Consider the following 18034-nt stretch of genomic DNA (forward strand, 5'->3'; position numbering starts at 1 on the left):
AACCTTCATTCTTAGGGTAGATTAGCTTAGAAAACAACTTCGGAGGTTGCATACGGATGATCGGGGGTGGATTGAGCGTCGAACGGAGCTGACAAACCGGGAGATTTTCGGTTCATTTCTCTTCTTCTTTGTGTATTTCTCTTTGGTTGAGTTTTGTTTGTATATTTACTTGAATCTTATGTATATTTACCGATTATAATGTTATGTTTAACTTGCTTTACAAATCTGTGTTGATGTTATCCTGGATTTTTGTTCTATGCTGGGGATTTAGGTTGCTTTAGAGATAAACTTCTTGAATCTTTATCTAGGATGATAATCTGTTGGTTCTGAACTCTAGAGATAGATTTAGAGCTAGCATTCACCGTTTGTATCTGTTCGTAATGCTTTCGTGTTTGAGCGGCGCGCGAGAGATCGCCGACGCGAGAATACGGATGTTCTCACGACTTCGCGTTAGAGATAACCTTAGTTGTGAGATTATCTCGTTTGTGCTCCAGAGATGGACGCTTATGTGAGAGATACGTGATGACATAGATGAGTATCGTAGGTTGAGTATAACGGGCTGGTAAGTGTAAGTTTGTGAAGAGTGAATATATTTACATTCCTGATAAGTTATTTCTCTTCTAAGAATGTGTTTATTCTTTTCTTGTCCATATCTTTGTTTACTTTTTGCTCATTCAATCCCGAGCTCGAAACCATAGAAACTATTGAATGGCATCTCTCCATCTCTGTGGACGATAATTCCTGAATCAATATTTCCAAATCTTTTTTGTTGCTTGCCCTATACTGCATTCAACAATAATATACATTTTTGTCGGATCATAAATCAAATATTAATTGAAATAATTTAAAATTACTAAAATGCAAAGTAAAAATAAAAATCAATACTTATTATTTTCACAAACTCATAATTTATTATGATATATCACCTATAACATCTACATTTGTTTTTAAAATTGTTGGTTGTTAATTAGCATATGGATTTTTTTATATACCAATAATAACAATGAAAACATTTTAATTAATTTTTACTCTATTAATTTTATTATTTTTACTCAATTAATTTTCACTATTTTTACTCTATGATTTATTTTTCATTTTTGTTAATATATATTGTTATTTTTTATAGCATACAAACTATTAATTTATTGCTAATTTATATTATTATATTTTAAATTATTAATTTAAACTACACTTTTATTATTAATAATTTAACAAAACTTATCCGCATATCGTGCGGGTGTACATCTAGTTCTTTTGAATCTTAATATTTTTGTATTATCTTTGTGTTATTTTACATTTTTATAATAAAAATAAAGGTTGTGTTAAGATGTATATCTTAAGAGTATTATATGTTAAAAAAATTACAAATTTGATATGAAAAATATTTAATGATAAAATTAATACATATTTTTAAATTTTAAATATTAATTTAAATCTTAAAGACATAAGTTAGCATTATTTTATAAATAGTTTTGTTATATAAATTTTAATTATAAAGTAATTTTATTTATTAAAATTATTTAATTGACTATAGTTATTACTTATTAGAGTGGTTTGTGTTTCGGACCGTCCACAAGGTCCATAGAACAAACGCCCAAATAGCGTAATAAGAGGAACAAAATATAAATTTAGTGGTCTCATTTTCCTTTGTAAATAAGGCAAATTCATACACTAGAGTTTTGTTAGTTGTCTAGATCAATCTGACAATTAAATGTGATTCACGCTTTTAATTGCTAACTGATTCTCCTATTTAAGAAGGAAAGTGCATCATTTCTTAAGAATTCAAATTGTTTCTCACTCATATGCCACGTTTCATTCTCATACTAACTTGAGTGTTTGAGTTCTTACCTTGTAGGACAACTCCTTCTCCACCATATTGGAATCTCAAAACCACTACAACAAGCTCTGCATCCTTATTTACGGATCAACTATAATTCCACTACGGAATATTGACATCGTATGTGAGAATCTACTTCTAATTCCTGCGATTTTCCACAATCGAATCTCTCTTGGTTCAATTGAATCTCCTCCGTCAGAAATCCATATCTTCTCCACTCGCACTGCAGATCTCCAATTCCTGATCACTTTTCTCGAGTTTCAACTTATTTTCCTTTAGATCTATTGACCTATGGTGGCATCCTAGAAAACCATGTTTGCTTCTTTAAATACCCCCGAAAGGCGTCTAGTTGTGGCTAGGGCTGTTTTTGGACCTCTGGATCCGAGAATCGGACCGATGGAACCGGATCAATGGACCGGATGAAATGTTACTCGGTCCGGGAATGGATAATTTTTTTATCTGATACCATAAATGGATACTATATTGAATATTTATTGGATACTATTGTCGGATATCTGAAGTAACGGCTCGATTTCGGTCCCAAAAAATGGTCCATCATTGTTTCGGTCCGGTCCGGAATTTACCCGATTACTATTTCGGTCTGGTTCTCGGGATAGCAAATATCCTGACCGGACCGGTAACAGCCCTAGTTGTGGCCATACCCTTCTGGAAATGTGTCTAGATAGAGGGAATGCATTTTGAAACGTGACTAGTCATGCTTGACAAGGCTTTTTGCCTAAAAATCTTCCCGATGTGTATGGAGGTGTCCGGGTGGCTGGAACGCATTTGGAAATGTGACTAGTCATGTCTGACAAGGCTTTTTGCCAAAAAAAAACCTTTTAAATGATGTATCCAAATGTGCATAACAGAACAGAACCCGTGCGTATGCACGGGTTTGTTACTAGTTTTTCATAAAGAGTGTTTAATGGCATGTCTTATTATTAGTTAGGTAGTTGATTTAGTGGCATGTCTTATTATTAGTTAGGTAGTTGATTTAGTGGCATGTCTTATTATTAGCTAGGTAGTTGATTTTTATAAATTTTGAGTTAATAGTATTAAGGATATTTTGGGAATATCATAAATTTGGGAGGTGTCAGGGATAATTTAATTTGGGGGTGGCAACACAAATTCTCAGCTTGTTGCCTTGCTATTAACTAAATTGATAATTTGGTTGAATGAAGCATTGTTATAATTCAGTTGCAAATTATAATATTAAAGCCAAAGTTCGTAAGCACTAGGAGTGAGAATAGACTAGGCTAGGCTAGACTTTATAAGACATGAGTCTGACCTACGATAAACTTACAAGGCTTGAGTCTGGCCTATGGCCTACTATAGGCTCGTTTTTTCAGCTTGGTCTGACCTTTTTAAAAGTCTGACCTGACCTGAAAGCCTATTTAAAAGCCTCTTTCTTATTAATGTTTTCAATTAATTCATATTACTTAAGAAGTCTTATAGGTCGCATATATATATATGAACATTTAGATCGGCCTATTTAGCATTTTTTAAAAATATATATGCATATATAAACCAATATATTTAACACTTTTTCTAATATATATGCATATATAGGTCAACCTATTTAGACTAATTTTAATATATATGAAAATATAGGTCAGCCTACAAGATTTTATAGACTTTTTTAATAGCCTAGGTCTTACCTAATATATTAAATAAGCTTTTAAAAAAGCCAAAGCCTGACCTTTTTATCAAATAGGTCTGGTCTGGTTTAGCCTTAAGTAGACTAGGCTATAGATCCCTCTAGACCGGCTTGACCTATTTCAACCCCTGATAACCACCTAGAGTAAATAACTCCATTACGGAATATCAAATGCCTTTTTGATATCAATATTCATAGCTACGTTTCTTCCAAAGATTTCTTGTATATGTTTCATATGAATCCTATCTTGATTCTCTAAAACTATTTTTGGAGCCAATCTAATAAGCTTATCTGCATGTGATAATCTTAAATTGAAAATGTGCCCATACTACAGGTCTAAAATTTTCGACAATTTTTTTACGGACCTCAACCTTCTTTGATACTTGCAGCGAAATTTCTAAAATGCTCATATATTTCGGAGATACATCTCTGAAATCACTTTTCTCTAAAAAAAACTTTGATTTCGGAAATGCACTTTCGAAACTATCAAAAAAAAGTGTTTTCGGATATGCGTTTTCAAAATTATTTTTTTAGAGAGGAGGTGTCTTCAGAGATACATATCCTAAATATTCTAATTTTTGAATTTTGAATGTTTCGGATATGTATATCTAAAAAATTCAATAATTATTAAAAAATTAAAATTATGGTAAATCAATACAATTAATTAATAGTATAATTAATTGTATTAATTAAAATATATTATTAAATATATATCATTATAATCAAAATATAAAAATAATATTAGCCTAATAAATATTTAAATTAACACCTTATTTTTATATATCAAATTAATAATAATAATAATAATAATAATAATAATAATAATAATAATAAAGATATTTCTTTATTTTTTTTATGATACATAAAAAATCGTTTCATAAACTAATTTTCAAAAACAATTTTATAGTTAAAAAAATTCATTTTATAAACAATTTTTTTTAAACAGTTTTAAAGTTAAAAATTATTTTACTAACTTATATAAATGAAAAATATTATTATTATATTTCATAAGTAAATTTTGAATTATATAAAAATATATATATAATTTATTCACGAAATAAAATTAAGACAAAATCTTTTTGTAATTTTTTTAAACTAAATGAAAAATGATTTTTATCATAATTAATTATTAAAAAAAATTGTATTTGTAATTTTTATTTATTATTTTGAAAATCTATGTAATTCAAAGCTTATATTAAAATATGAATAAAATAGTAAATAATTTTATTCTTACTTGATCTCTTTTATTTTAAAATTTTGTTGAATAATTATTAATGTATTTATTTTTTATATAATCATAATTGTTGTGTATAAGTTATAGTTTTAGTAATTATTAATATAAAATTTATTAAAAATTAATTAAATTTTTTATGAGTTTTATTTTTTAATTTATAATTGATATTAGAATAGAAATATCAACTGTATAATTATCATTCTTATTATTCATAACTAATAAATTATATCAATTTTATGATATCTCAATTAATGAATATCCCAAATTTTTTAATTTTTTGGGATTTTTTCGAATATGCATATCCGAAAAAAATTTGGGGAGTTTTTTCGGATATGCATATCTGAATTAATCGAAATCGCAATTTTTTTGTATTTTCGGAGATGCATTTCCGAATTAACCAAAATTCCAATTTTTTCAGAAATGCATATTTTCGAATTTTCAGCAAGATTTTTCACGCTGTGGAGTCTATAAATAAATTGTCAAAATTTTGTATCTGATCCATGAAATTTGGATATCAAAATAGTATTGTTAGAGTTAAGAGTGGGTGGATCCAATTTTGTGTAATGTGTAACAGGCTATGACTTATTTATTTAAAATAAAATAAGACAATTAATACTGTTTGATAATTGAGAAGAAAGAAAATAAAATGAAATTCCGTATTTGTGTTTGATGTCAATTTATTATTACAATAAGTAGGAATTGAAAATTTTATCTTTTAAAATATATTCGATCACGAATCAATGTAAAACTCCTAGTACCTTCTTGATAACTATGTCTTTGTTAAAACAATAACTCTGAGAATTTAAATCCATAAAATAGGATACCATATTTTGATGTGGATTTTTCTTTTCAATTCTATCCTTAATTTAAAATACATATATTTATAATTTATCTATACTTATCTAACTCAATAATAAAGCTTAATCATAATTTCAAATTTCAATTATATCTTAATTTAAATTGTCAATAATTTTGTAATCATTAAATCAACCTTAACAAATCAAATCTCGTTGAATAAAATTAAGATGAATTCATGTAACATAGATCCTCAAAAACAAAATCTCCTCATCAAATCCACAATGTTTGAATCTGAGACTTTGCTAAGGAGGTTTGAGTCAAATTCAACCAAACCAACAACATAATGTTAATATACACTCCTCAATTTTATAAGCACATATCAGTTACCAGATAGATCAGGCCAATGCAGTATTTAGAATATTGATTTAAAGACTTTCTCATTTCACTCTTCTAAATGTTCAAATCTGCTCAAATACATTACTTCTGATAGTGTATTTAAAGACAAAATTTCTTAATAAGTATCCAAAAAAATATTCAAGTAACAAAAGAAAGCGCAACCACCAGAGGAAATGGATATCATAAAAACAAGCAGGAAGGACTAATTTCAAGATGTACAAACCTAGTAACATCCTGTTCATTCCATTTTAAATCAAGGATACCAGTCCAACCAGCTACCAATCAGCCATTCTAGATGAAGATCACTATAGTCTATTTGCTATACGTGAGTTTACAAATAAGTTTGCTAACCCTGGAAGTTACTGCTAGCCAAGGTATTATGCCAACCTGCAATGATTGAATCACATTCAGAAACAATTTGACACTTTCATATATATGTTACATCGGTACCAACATGCTAATTTGAAAGGAAAACAAGAGCAAAATTTTCACTATGAGAGGGAAAATCTCTTTTTAATTCCTACGAAGTGCTTCAAATGGCCTAGATCTTCTGTTTAAAAATTGGTTTGAAAGAGGCTCTTGAATTCTGCTATGCCAAACATGCCTTTCCCAAACTATTACCATGTCATTAACATTGACTACCAGAAGAATAACCACTCACTTATGGATTATTGATAAAGGTTACATGATCATAGCTAAATCATATTTTTCGGTAACTTAGATAGAGAGCTTTTGATAATACATACTAAAACAAAAGCAATTATTTCCTCATGACTAAGCTTAAAGAATCCTGATAGTACTCCACTTAAACTCTCAAACCAAACTTGGGGAAATTATTTCAAGTCATATTGGAGTCATCTAACCAGCAAACCTTCCCACACTCTGCTTACTTCATATAGACTTCTTATGGTAGATCACTATGGGGAATGGTATTTTTGGCACAACGTTGTACCAGCCAATGATGATATGCTTGCAACACGATAAACAAACGAGCTAAAGCCAACTTAGAGCTAAATGAGAAGGCTTTAGAGTAGTTTACAATGTAAGTCTATGAAAAATAAACCTCTAACAACTAGCTAAGCCTTGGGACATTAAATTAATTCATCTGGATAGACATTAAGGCTCATTTGGTGGTCAAGACAAGAAATATAGAATAGGGTAAATATCCCATCTCATTATAATGCAATGTTAGCTGAACTGGGATACGAGAAGCCTATCCTAGTGGCCTATCCTATTCTATTCAATGAATGATGTAAATATTATTTAGAAGAGGATGCTTGATAAGATAGAGATTTGTTTCCCTTTTCACCCTAGCCTGCTACCTTTTCTTCCATTTTACTCTGACATCACCTACCATGACACACCGCTAGCCACCGTCCACCACTCAATGCTGACTAGCCATAAGTGGCCAGATACCAGCATCTTGTTGGAAAACAGAAGTACTATGCCGGGCTGCCTAATGTGAATAAAAATGGCCTGACCCAAGTGTTTGTGTCAGAAAGACGTATGCTGTGGTTTCTTTCACGTGTGTGATTATTAGTACAGGATGAAAAAAGTTAAAAAGGCTCATTATACCCTGTAAAAAGAAGAGATGTTTGGTAAACAATACCCAATGTGGATGCAAGTCTCTATTTATGTTATGTATTAGGCCAGCAGTTCAGGGTATTATCATCTATTATACAGAGATAAAAATTCTACAAAGATAAAAATTACGCTGTTGCCATTAATCATATGCATAAAAACTTTAGTTCTTGTTAAGAGTCCCACATTTATGGCCTGAACATGTGATTATAAGTGGGGGCAAATACTCACCCTACAAGCCAGTTTTGTAGGGCTGACTCAACCACATTTCTTAACATGGTATCAAGAGTCTTGTTTAAGATCCGGTGGGCCACCAACTATCAAGTTTCTGTTATTGGGCCACCCACCAATTTTTTCCACACTCCAGATGTCCAGTCCTGGGCTTGATGGAGTGTGTTAAGAGTCTCACATTGGACAATATATGGCATGAACATGTGCTTATAAGTGAAGGCAATCCTCATCCAACAAGTCGATTTGGTAAGGTTGAGTTAGATCCAACCATATTTTTTACAGCCAAGATCTCCTTACAATAACTACAGAAATATAAGCTAATAGGATATTACTCATGTTACCACACACACACACCCCACACCCAGGATTAGACATCTAAAGTGCGATATGATAGCATGTGGTTAAGCGGATCTTAGCTCTAATACCATCATAGAATTTGGGTTAGGTCTAACTCAACCATTACAAAACCAATTTATAAGGTGATGACAAGCCACCACGTATAAACAAACTTTCAGGCTATATCTCATCCAATGTGATACTCTTAACAAGTCATCTTATTGGAAAGCTTCAAATATTCATTTGACACCGATGAAGATTTTTAGATCCGCAAACATTTGGGCTATTCACGAGTGTCAAAACTTTCAAGCTAAATCAAATCCTTGTCAAAAGAAATAGCTCAGACCAACACATTCAATGATAGGACCTCAATAGGCAGGCATTTACTTCAAAAATTGCTTCTTTTATACAAAAATGTTAAATATAATACAGACAGATACTAGCAATTACTCACCATAATATTGTTATTTTGAACTCCTCCAGTCCTCCAAGATAACAATCTCCCTGAAGAAGAACGTAAAGTAAGTTCAGCATACACACACACAAAGCGTTTTCTTCTTTCAACATTAAAAGGCAATAAGCAAGTGCCATTAGTCTGCTAGATCATTTGGACAGAATCCCCCAAAAAAAGACGGACAGACTTTTGTATAGCAATCTAATTACTCCAGCACGCCTTATCGGGGGACAGAGTCTATACTGTAATCTAGTAGAATTGAAGTGTCAATCATAATTGCATTACCAAATGGTTGCACGAGTTGTTGAGATATGCTAGCCACAGGAGACCTCCAAAACCAGATAAGCAAAATTAAATATGTTAAAACCTACAATTCACAACCATATATGTATCTTATCAGCCTCCGCAGAGAGAATACGTAAACCCAAAAATCAAATTTTATATCAGGAAATACCTTTGAGACGAGCAGAACTTTTGAATACAAAGTTGTGTCCCTGGTATGTAAATCTTGACCTGGATATCAAATATTGAATGTAACTGATTTATTTGTAAAGCAGGAAATGCAGAGAAACTAGAGTATTGCTGCTACAATCCCAACATTGTTTTAAGAACTATTTTGTATGTTAATTTGTGCTACGACCCAGATGAGAGTGAGAGTGTCGGCACAAATAGGCAATTAGTTAATTGGCTGCCCAAGCCCATTATGCAGGGAGTAATGTTATAAAAATATAGGAAATGGGAGGGAAACTAGATAAAAGATAGATAATCCATTAGGTAGGTGAAGACAAAGGAAAACTAAAACTTTTTTATTTGGGTATTATAGCAACAAGTTTATCCACATATAACACTCCAATTGGTAGCTATGTAATATGTCAATCCACATTTATACAGAATGCAATATGTGAAATGACTTGCAACAGGAAATAACTCACACTTTGCAAGTTCCTTCTCCTTTGCAGCTGCCTGTCTTTTGAGTTTTGCTGCTTGTGCAAAGGTGGATGGCCTGAGAGCACAGAAAAATTAATATGCTGTGTTTCTCACAAATATACAGCGGTGAAAATCAATGGTGTTTCAAGTTCCAATAAATAACTTGGTTGAATATTCACAACATGGGCCAACTACATCAAATGGCAAAATATATATTTCTGTTGTATTGTTTGATTCTATACTCTTCAAGTCTGAACTATGTTTCATGAGTTAAATGTATTCTTGTTTTCAGTTAAAATCATATCAATGTCTGAGTACCATGCATCTTCCTTTGTAATCATATTAATAGTGATACTTCGCCGCTAGACTGTCATAAATCCCCTTCTATATTTCATCCTCGATATGTATAGTTTGACTTCTAATTTTACAACCAAAATATCTAAAACATAGGGCATAATGCGCATTTGGAGAAAACCATTGGTTTACCCTCTAACTTTCAAAGACCAGTTGACCACATACTAACATGTAATCAGCCTTGAGCAAGCTCTAATATTAAGACCAATATTTATAAACCAAATTAACCCCTATCAACTTGCAAAATGTACACGCATAAAACAGCCTAAATAATACTGTATTCATGATAGCTGCTTATTTGGAATGGGGTTTTATTTTCATTGGGGGACGGGGGGAAGGGCTCTACCGTTTGATACAGATCATATACTAGGGTTTCATATCCAGGAGCAGTGTTGGAAACACACTCTTTTCAACACAAACTCTTTCATTGGTTGAAATTCAAACGGATTCCACTAAACCAAGTAGACCCCGCACCAAATTAATGGGACTCATAAATTTCAACCAATAAAAGAGTGAGTGTTGAAAATAGTGTATTAGAGTGGGTTGTCAATATCAATTAATAAATGCAGCATAATGGAAATTAGAAATGGAATAGAATTACAATATACCATCGTAAATATATTTTATGAAAATATGAGGAAAATCTTCATTTCATTGTATGAGAAGTAAAGTTACCATATATACCAGTTTAGGGGGAAGAAAAATAAGGAATTGGATGGGATGGAATGAAATGGAATAGATTCCCACAAGTTCCACTTCATTTCACCATGTTTCAAACAATGGAAGCCAATGGCATTCCATTTCATCTCTTTATGGTAATCTAAACAACTTATTTGCTCTAAATAAAGTTGACGAAAGTTAGTGTTTTCAACTTTTAAATTAGTAAGCTGACACAAAAAACAATAAAACAAAAATAACATGACCAATTGAATTTGGAATCCATGCAAAACCGGTTTTTTTTCAAGGCGGGAGATAATGGTTGCTAAAGCACAGATTACTTACTGCGACATGGAGTTTGCCTCCTTCAAAAGTTGTTTTATTTCTGCACGCAACTGAATTTCTTTTTCCTTCTCAGATCCACCCTGTAACAAAAGTATGTGACTAAAAGAAATTAGGAACATTATCACCAGTCAGTATCTTAGAGAATATCTCCTGCTAAGCACGACAAAACCAATAAGCACGTAAAATATTACAGTAGACAATCACTAGGGCATTATGCAAAGGTTCAATTTTTGTCTCGTTAATCTATAAGAGAAACTATTCAGCCGACCCTACTTAGTGGTTGTTGTTGTAAACTATAAGAGAGACTACTAAGAAAGATCTCGATATTAACGAATTTGATAGAACATTATGGCGGAATTTGATCCATGTAGCCAACCCCACTTACTGGGATAAGGCTTGGTTGTCGTTGTTTTTGTAATTTAAAATACCACAATTTCGTTATGGATATTCAATTCATGACATTTGGCACCGAATGTGATTTGGTAACGAAGGTATTTAAAATCAGAAAGGGGAAGTAAAATCGTAAATCGTGGAATTGTAACACTAATCGTAAGATTACACAAAATTCTAAAACTCATAATTGTGCATATAAATTCATATACATGTATATCAAATAGCATTAGCAAGACAAAGAAAACCATAAATCACTTGAAATACTAGTGTGGAATTAAATTCATAAGCATAGCTCACAAGTAAGATATAACTAAAACCTTATATCACACTTCAAAGATCGTAAGATTATACAATTTAATGATTAACAGGAGGAATTCTACGTGATTCCACCAAAATTGGATTATTCTTGTAGTCATAATTGCTGAGGACAAGCATTATTGTAAAACCGTGGGATTTTACAATTCAAATCTGGATTTAACTACCATGCTGGTAACACAAACATTAACCTATGCAACAGCCTATCTCATTGAATGATTCATCCTAATGACAGATATCTTTATTCTTGGACATGGGTTAAAGAATTGATCACAAAAAGCTAAAAACTACCCCCATAAAGTTTGGTCTCACAACAAGTCATCACCTTCCAGTACCACATAAATACTGAAAATCCAACACTTGGGAATTAAAAATCAAAACCCGGATACCATAATTATCTTATATCAATGCTGTTAGATAGCAACTATAAGGAATGAGCTCCAATTATGGAAAAATTGTTCAACCCGAGTTGAAATTATCGTTGGAACAATCCCTGATCAAACTTTACTTACCTCTCCATCAAACTCTGAATCATTAGAGCCCTTCCCCCGAGAACTGGAGGGTAAAGACCCAAAAAAAAGCGCTATAGCCTATCAGAATTCTAACAAATCATTATTGTTCTGCAATCCGATATTTAGTAGTACAAAATAATATCAAATGACAGCTATAGCAGCACTTAAGCACTATTGAGCAGAATTCAAATACACACTTTTTCCGCAACTAACAATCAAGTCATATATCACTTTGCATTCAACTCACATTCAACCATAATCAATTTTCCATAATCAATTCACTCTTAATCAATTTTTTTTCACGGCGCAACCAAACAAACATACGCATGAATAAATTATCATGCAAATCAAATAACCAAAGTTCAAATTGAGCAACATGAACAACACACATCACATACATACACACACTATAAGCATTTTCATAATAACTTGTAAATTGAAGATAACAACCTTCTTGAGGTGATCAATCCAATAGGAAGCGAATTGAAAAGCGAGAACGATGATAAATATGAGAGGAGCTGCGAATGATCGTTGATGTTCTTCACTTGCAATGTCTCCCATCATCGATTCAATTCGAAAAATGCTATTTAAGGAAAGAAAACGATCGATGAAATTTGTATGTGAAAGATAATTTAGGGCTTTTGTGATAACGGGAATCAAAAGTGGGATAATGATATTGGAAATCAAAAAGTGAAAATGAAAAGAGAAATGTAACCTGGGAATTGAGGTTCATGCATAGAACGGAATTAGGGATGCGACATACGATGGATTTTTTTTTGGAATTTTTTTTTATGAATCTTTTGTATCATGGATCAACGGTTGATATCATCTGCATTTTTAGTCTTAGTTATATTGTTTTGTTTTGTTTTTTCTTGTTTAGAATCGACTATGCACAATTAGGGGTTTTTTTGGGTTGAGACCAGATCAAAATAATGATGGATTTTTTTATCGAAACCGGTATTTTCGAGTACTTATTGAATACTTGGTTTGAATCGGACCGAAATTTGTATTGACTGTTGTTGACTAGAATTTGATTCTTGGTCTAGTTTTGTTGTTAGGTATCGAAAAAAAAATTATTGATTCTCGGGCAGTAGGGGTGTTCGTGGTGCGGTTTGGGCGGATTTGACGTAAAAAATCATCCAAACCCCAGGAGAAAAAATTGTGTGGTTCGGTTTGGTTCAGTTGACTTTTAGAAATAAAACCGAATCGAACCAAACCAAACTAATATGGTTTGGATTGGTTCGGTTGGTTCGGTTTTTTTTTACAAAAATTTATTAAGCCATACATACATATATAGATGACAACATAACTTTGTATTTAGTTATTTATGCTTTATCAAATAACAACAAAATTCATGATATTTGGATAACAACTTTTCATTTAATATACAAAAATAATATTAGATAAAAGTGGAATAAAAAATATAAAATAGTAGCATAAATTAATATTAAAAATATTATAATGAAATAGAAAAAAAGAGAAGATTAAATATTAGAGAAGATGAAAAAGAAAGAGCAGAAGAGATGAGAGATTAGATAAGAAGAGGGACATTAAAAACATAACTGGAAGAGAGAACAGTAGGATAAAAATAACAGATGAAAAAGAAAAAACTTAAGAGATGAAAGACTAGAAAATAATAGGTGATATGTACTTGAAAAAGAAGATGAGAATAAGGCACGGTACCGCTAGGAGAGATTTGAGAAAACTTAAACTGAAACCTTAAGTGTGAGGAAGAGAAAATCATTCGTAATCGTAAGGCTAAGACATAATAGTTTTGAGTTTGGAATGGATATAATATAATTGAAGTTTGGGGGTTGAAACATAATGCGGTTTGGTTCGTTTTGGTTTGATTTGTAAAATACAAAACGCAAACCGAACCGAACCGCGCGGTTTGTTAAAAAACGGTCCAAACACATTCGAACCAAATGCGGTTTTTTGCGGTTTGGTTTTGCGATTTTCTATTAGGTCGGTTTGGTTTTGAACACCCCTACCGGGCAGAGTAGCATTTTGGTTGGTTCATTGGTCTTGTTCTATTGGGCTGATTCCAGGGTGGATCTCGGATCAACTAGCCCAAATACACCCTATGCACAATTGCTTTTAATCTCTACCGAATATAATAAAACCACGTTAAGTGATCCAATAAACAAATAAGGTCGTGTTTTTTACCGATAATAAATGTTTAATATTTTTGTTTTGTTTTTTTTTTTGTATAGTCTCTTAAGTTAGGTTTCGATTGATGGAATCCGATGAAACAGAGCGATATGGGATAAAATATAATGATATTCTATTATTTGAATAATTTACATTCGAATGGAACAAAGCAGAATGGGGTGGTAAGAATTTTATTTCATTCAATTATTTACCATACTATTTTTTTTGGGAAATGCTAACAAGCGTCAATTTGATTCGCTGTCGCACACGGGTCAAAAACGAGCAAAAAAACTGTAGTAAAGGAGAAGCGACGCTCGAGTATCGTATCGTAAGGATTCTTGAATAAATTAACCAACTGATTGTAACAAAAAGGGAGGTTGATTTTAATTTAGAATAAGTTATTAAAATAAGTGATTACAAAATAAGTTAATTTATTGTTCTTTTCTCCAACTTACCATCGATTACATAATTCTCAAGCCTTTACGATTCCCTTTTGATTACAGTAACAATAACAATGCACTCGTTAAGAGTTTAAAAATATATGTTTTGTTTATTAAATATGTGTATTCAATGTAATGAAAATGAAAATAATTGACTTCTCTAAGAAATAAAATGTATGTTTTCTTGAAAATATTTGTATTCAATACATTACAAATTAAAATAATTGATTTATTTAAAAAATATTTTTTATATTTGGAATCTTTAAACATAGTGGTGGAGCCAGCGCCCAGCCAGGTAGGGCAGCTGGCCAGGCTCCGCCCGACCATGCTTCACCATCCCGCGCCAGAGATCTGCCATGGCCATCCTCTGCAACACCATTCCGACGAACACCGTGACTTCATTCTTTCTTCTTTTTATTTCTTTTTCAGTTCGATTCTCGCTACGACATTCTTGTTGTGTTGCTATTTGTTGTTCTTGCAAGTTGTGCTTGACGAATTAATGGAGAAATGGAGTCAAATTTGTCGTGTTGCGCTGTGCCCACCAAGTGTTCGGTAAAAGTTCTGAACCGAAATTCTCCTTTCTTTATCTTATTTTTACTTTTGCTGGATATGTGGATTTACTTGCATCTGTGAGTAGTTTTATACTGTTTACAGATGAAACATGTTCTATAATGAACCATGTATATTCTTTCATTCAATTTAATATACATATAAGTTATAATGTTGTTGTTTCATGAATGTGTTGTTTCTTATATGCTTGTTCTGTTTATTTCAATTTAATATACCAAGTAGCTTTTGTTGCAGCCATGTTTTGCCTTTATTAAATAACTTCATCTACATCCTTGGTTTTATTTGTGTCTCGAGAGCTCAACAATTTCTTATTGAACATTGCACTTCATTGCGAAAGATGTCAAGTCTTCTAATGTTAAGTAGATATTTTCATCTACCATGCTCAACTCTTTTCAAACCTAATCATTTTGTTGTTTACTGAACTTTGGTTGGGAATGCTTAGATATCTCTGCTTGAATCTTTTCTTGGTGCTTAGATATCTCTGCTTGAATCATTTATTTCTTTTCCTAACTATTTTTTTGTTTATTGAACATTGTTAAAATTAATTTTAAGTTTTGTTCATTGAGCTTTATTGCTACTGTCATCACTTAAATGTGATTTTATCAACAACTTGATTCTCTAAATAAATTTGATGCTTATGTGCTTATGGAATTATTGATATGATTTTTCATGCTCATACATATAATGGGTGTGAAAAGGGTAAATAGTTGAACCTTTAGAAATTTTAACTTTTATATTTCTTAGAATAAAAGTGAATAGATGAACAAAATTGAAGCAATGAATTTAATATGTTTGGTTTCAGAAGATTCACTAATAGATTGAACTTTGTCTAAATCTAACTTTGAAAGGAATTTTAGAGTGTACATATGAAATTCATTATTAGTTCCATTGTCCAACCCTTTTATTTAATTTTTTATATTTTCTGTTTTTAAAGCTATACTTTTTCTATATAATAGGGGGACTTAGAAATATTAGTAGATAGAAGAGTTTGTTTCTTTATTGTTTTGAACCAAATCCTTCTTCTGGATATTTCGGTAAGTTAATCGCTTCATTTTAGTCTTTCAAATCCTTCTTTTAAATTTCTAATTTTTGTTTCTCTCGTCTCCATGTTTTATGCTTTTAACACTATAACTATTTTCAGAGCACGAAAGCAAAGAAACAGGCGTGAGAAAAGATAGGAAAGGTAACCACATTTAATAGGTTTGTGATTAGCTGATTTAGTACTGTTTATGGTTTTTATTCAAATTTTGGAATTTTATGATTCTGCCGTCTTTAAATTTTTGCCCGGGCTTTATAAATTTTCTGGCTCCGCCACTGTTTAAATAGTGCCCCAGGGACACTCGTTAATATGACTCGTATTGTTTTCCTTTTGATTTGTACAAAATGAAGAATTTGTCTTGTTTCGTCCAAAATTTCTCAAGCACTAAAATGGAATACTCATTTTGTTATGTTTCATTCGCTTCACTTCGTCCATTTTATGATATATAAACATAGTTTTAAATTAATTTAAGATTTCACTTTCGTCATTTATTTAATAAATGTTATTCTTTAGTCTCTAAAACTATTTTCTTATCCTACTTAGTCCGTTATGTTTATTTTTAATTTTAAATGTCTTAGGTGAGACAATATCGTTGAGTGTCCATCATAGACTTTTTTTTCCATTTTAACCATTTGTTATGTTTAAGGAATTTTACACCATTGGATCTTCAAAGTCTATTAATTATAACGGTACATCATCAATACCTAATATTTTTTACATATCTTCATCTTCATCTCCATCTCCATCGCCACCTTCATTAATCTTCATCAAAATCTCAAAAAAAATTCTAAAAAATGGAAAATGAAATATGAATGAAAAAACTAGATACTTTTCTTCATTTTACCATAGTTGACTAAAAATTACACTTCTTTTATCAAGTAACGTAAAAATGCATCTCTAAACTCCAATTATTTAAATGATTCGACTTTAAGGGATGTACCTTCCTTCAATTACTTGATGTCAATGGATGTCATGGTCTTGCCTAGCACGTTGTTGCTCTTCTTTTTGGATTAGTTGGAACCATTCAAAGCGTCAGGACCATCGTCCTAGTGGTCAGTGTGTGAAGGTCGAGAATGGATGCTCGTGAATGAAGCTGCACAGAAAAATAAGAACCTTTTTTGTTTTTGTTTGGGTTAACGTTGAGAACTTCATATGTTTTTGAATGGAAGAAATAACATTGAGTTGTGTTGTTTTGGTTTTGTGTGGTGTGTTTCGAGAATGTGCTAATGGCGAAATCAATAACAATAACAAGATGAAGTTGAACAAAAAATGTTCCATTAGAGTGAAATCAAAAAGAAAATGAAATGAGTTGATTTTGATGAATGTCAACGTTATGAAGAGTTGTGTTTATATGATAAGGAATGTATTCATGACAAGTTTGTTGGAGAAAATAATAGTGATTGTTAAAGCAAAGGGAAAGTACCATACATTTCCCTTTTTCTTCAATTCAATTAGTTTATTATGGTGAAAAGATTACTTATTTAGATCACGCCAAGTAAACTAAAGAAGTTATATATATATATATATATATATATATATATATATATATATATATATATATATATATATATATATATATATATATATATATATATATATATATATAGGGAGCATATCAAGTGAGAGTATTTTTAAATGAGAGATGAGAAGAACAAATATCAACCATTGAATTCATCAAGAGTGAGAAATTAATAGCCACATTAATGCATTAACATTCTCTCTCTTGATGAATCCAATGGTTGATACTTATTCCTCTCATCTCTCATTATAAAATACTCTCACTTGATATGCTCCCTAGGGGTGGGAA

At 31.4% G+C, this 18034-nt stretch overlaps 1 protein-coding gene across 2 annotated transcripts; it reads right to left on the reverse strand.

Annotated features, from left to right (window-relative positions):
• Positions 1 to 5720: 5720 nt before the first annotated feature.
• LOC131641279 (protein GET1-like) lies at positions 5721 to 12879 on the reverse strand. 2 transcript variants are annotated; one of them, XM_058911586.1, is made up of 8 exons: positions 12743 to 12879; positions 12478 to 12610; positions 10808 to 10887; positions 9457 to 9527; positions 8979 to 9037; positions 8810 to 8891; positions 8525 to 8574; positions 5721 to 6309 (listed from the first exon to the last, which is right to left on the reverse strand). In XM_058911586.1, the coding sequence occupies exons 2-8, from the start codon at positions 12589 to 12591 to the stop codon at positions 6235 to 6237; spliced, it is 531 nt and encodes a 176-aa protein (XP_058767569.1). In that variant the 5' UTR covers positions 12592 to 12610; positions 12743 to 12879; the 3' UTR covers positions 5721 to 6234. The 2 variants fall into 2 exon arrangements, with proteins under 2 accessions (XP_058767569.1, XP_058767573.1); XM_058911590.1 differs by lacking the exon at positions 12743 to 12879 and having other exon boundaries at positions 12478 to 12736.
• Positions 12880 to 18034: the final 5155 nt, after the last annotated feature.

Source organism: Vicia villosa, linkage group LG1 (assembly GCF_029867415.1).
Source record: "Vicia villosa cultivar HV-30 ecotype Madison, WI linkage group LG1, Vvil1.0, whole genome shotgun sequence".
NCBI lineage: Eukaryota > Viridiplantae > Streptophyta > Magnoliopsida > Fabales > Fabaceae > Vicia > Vicia villosa.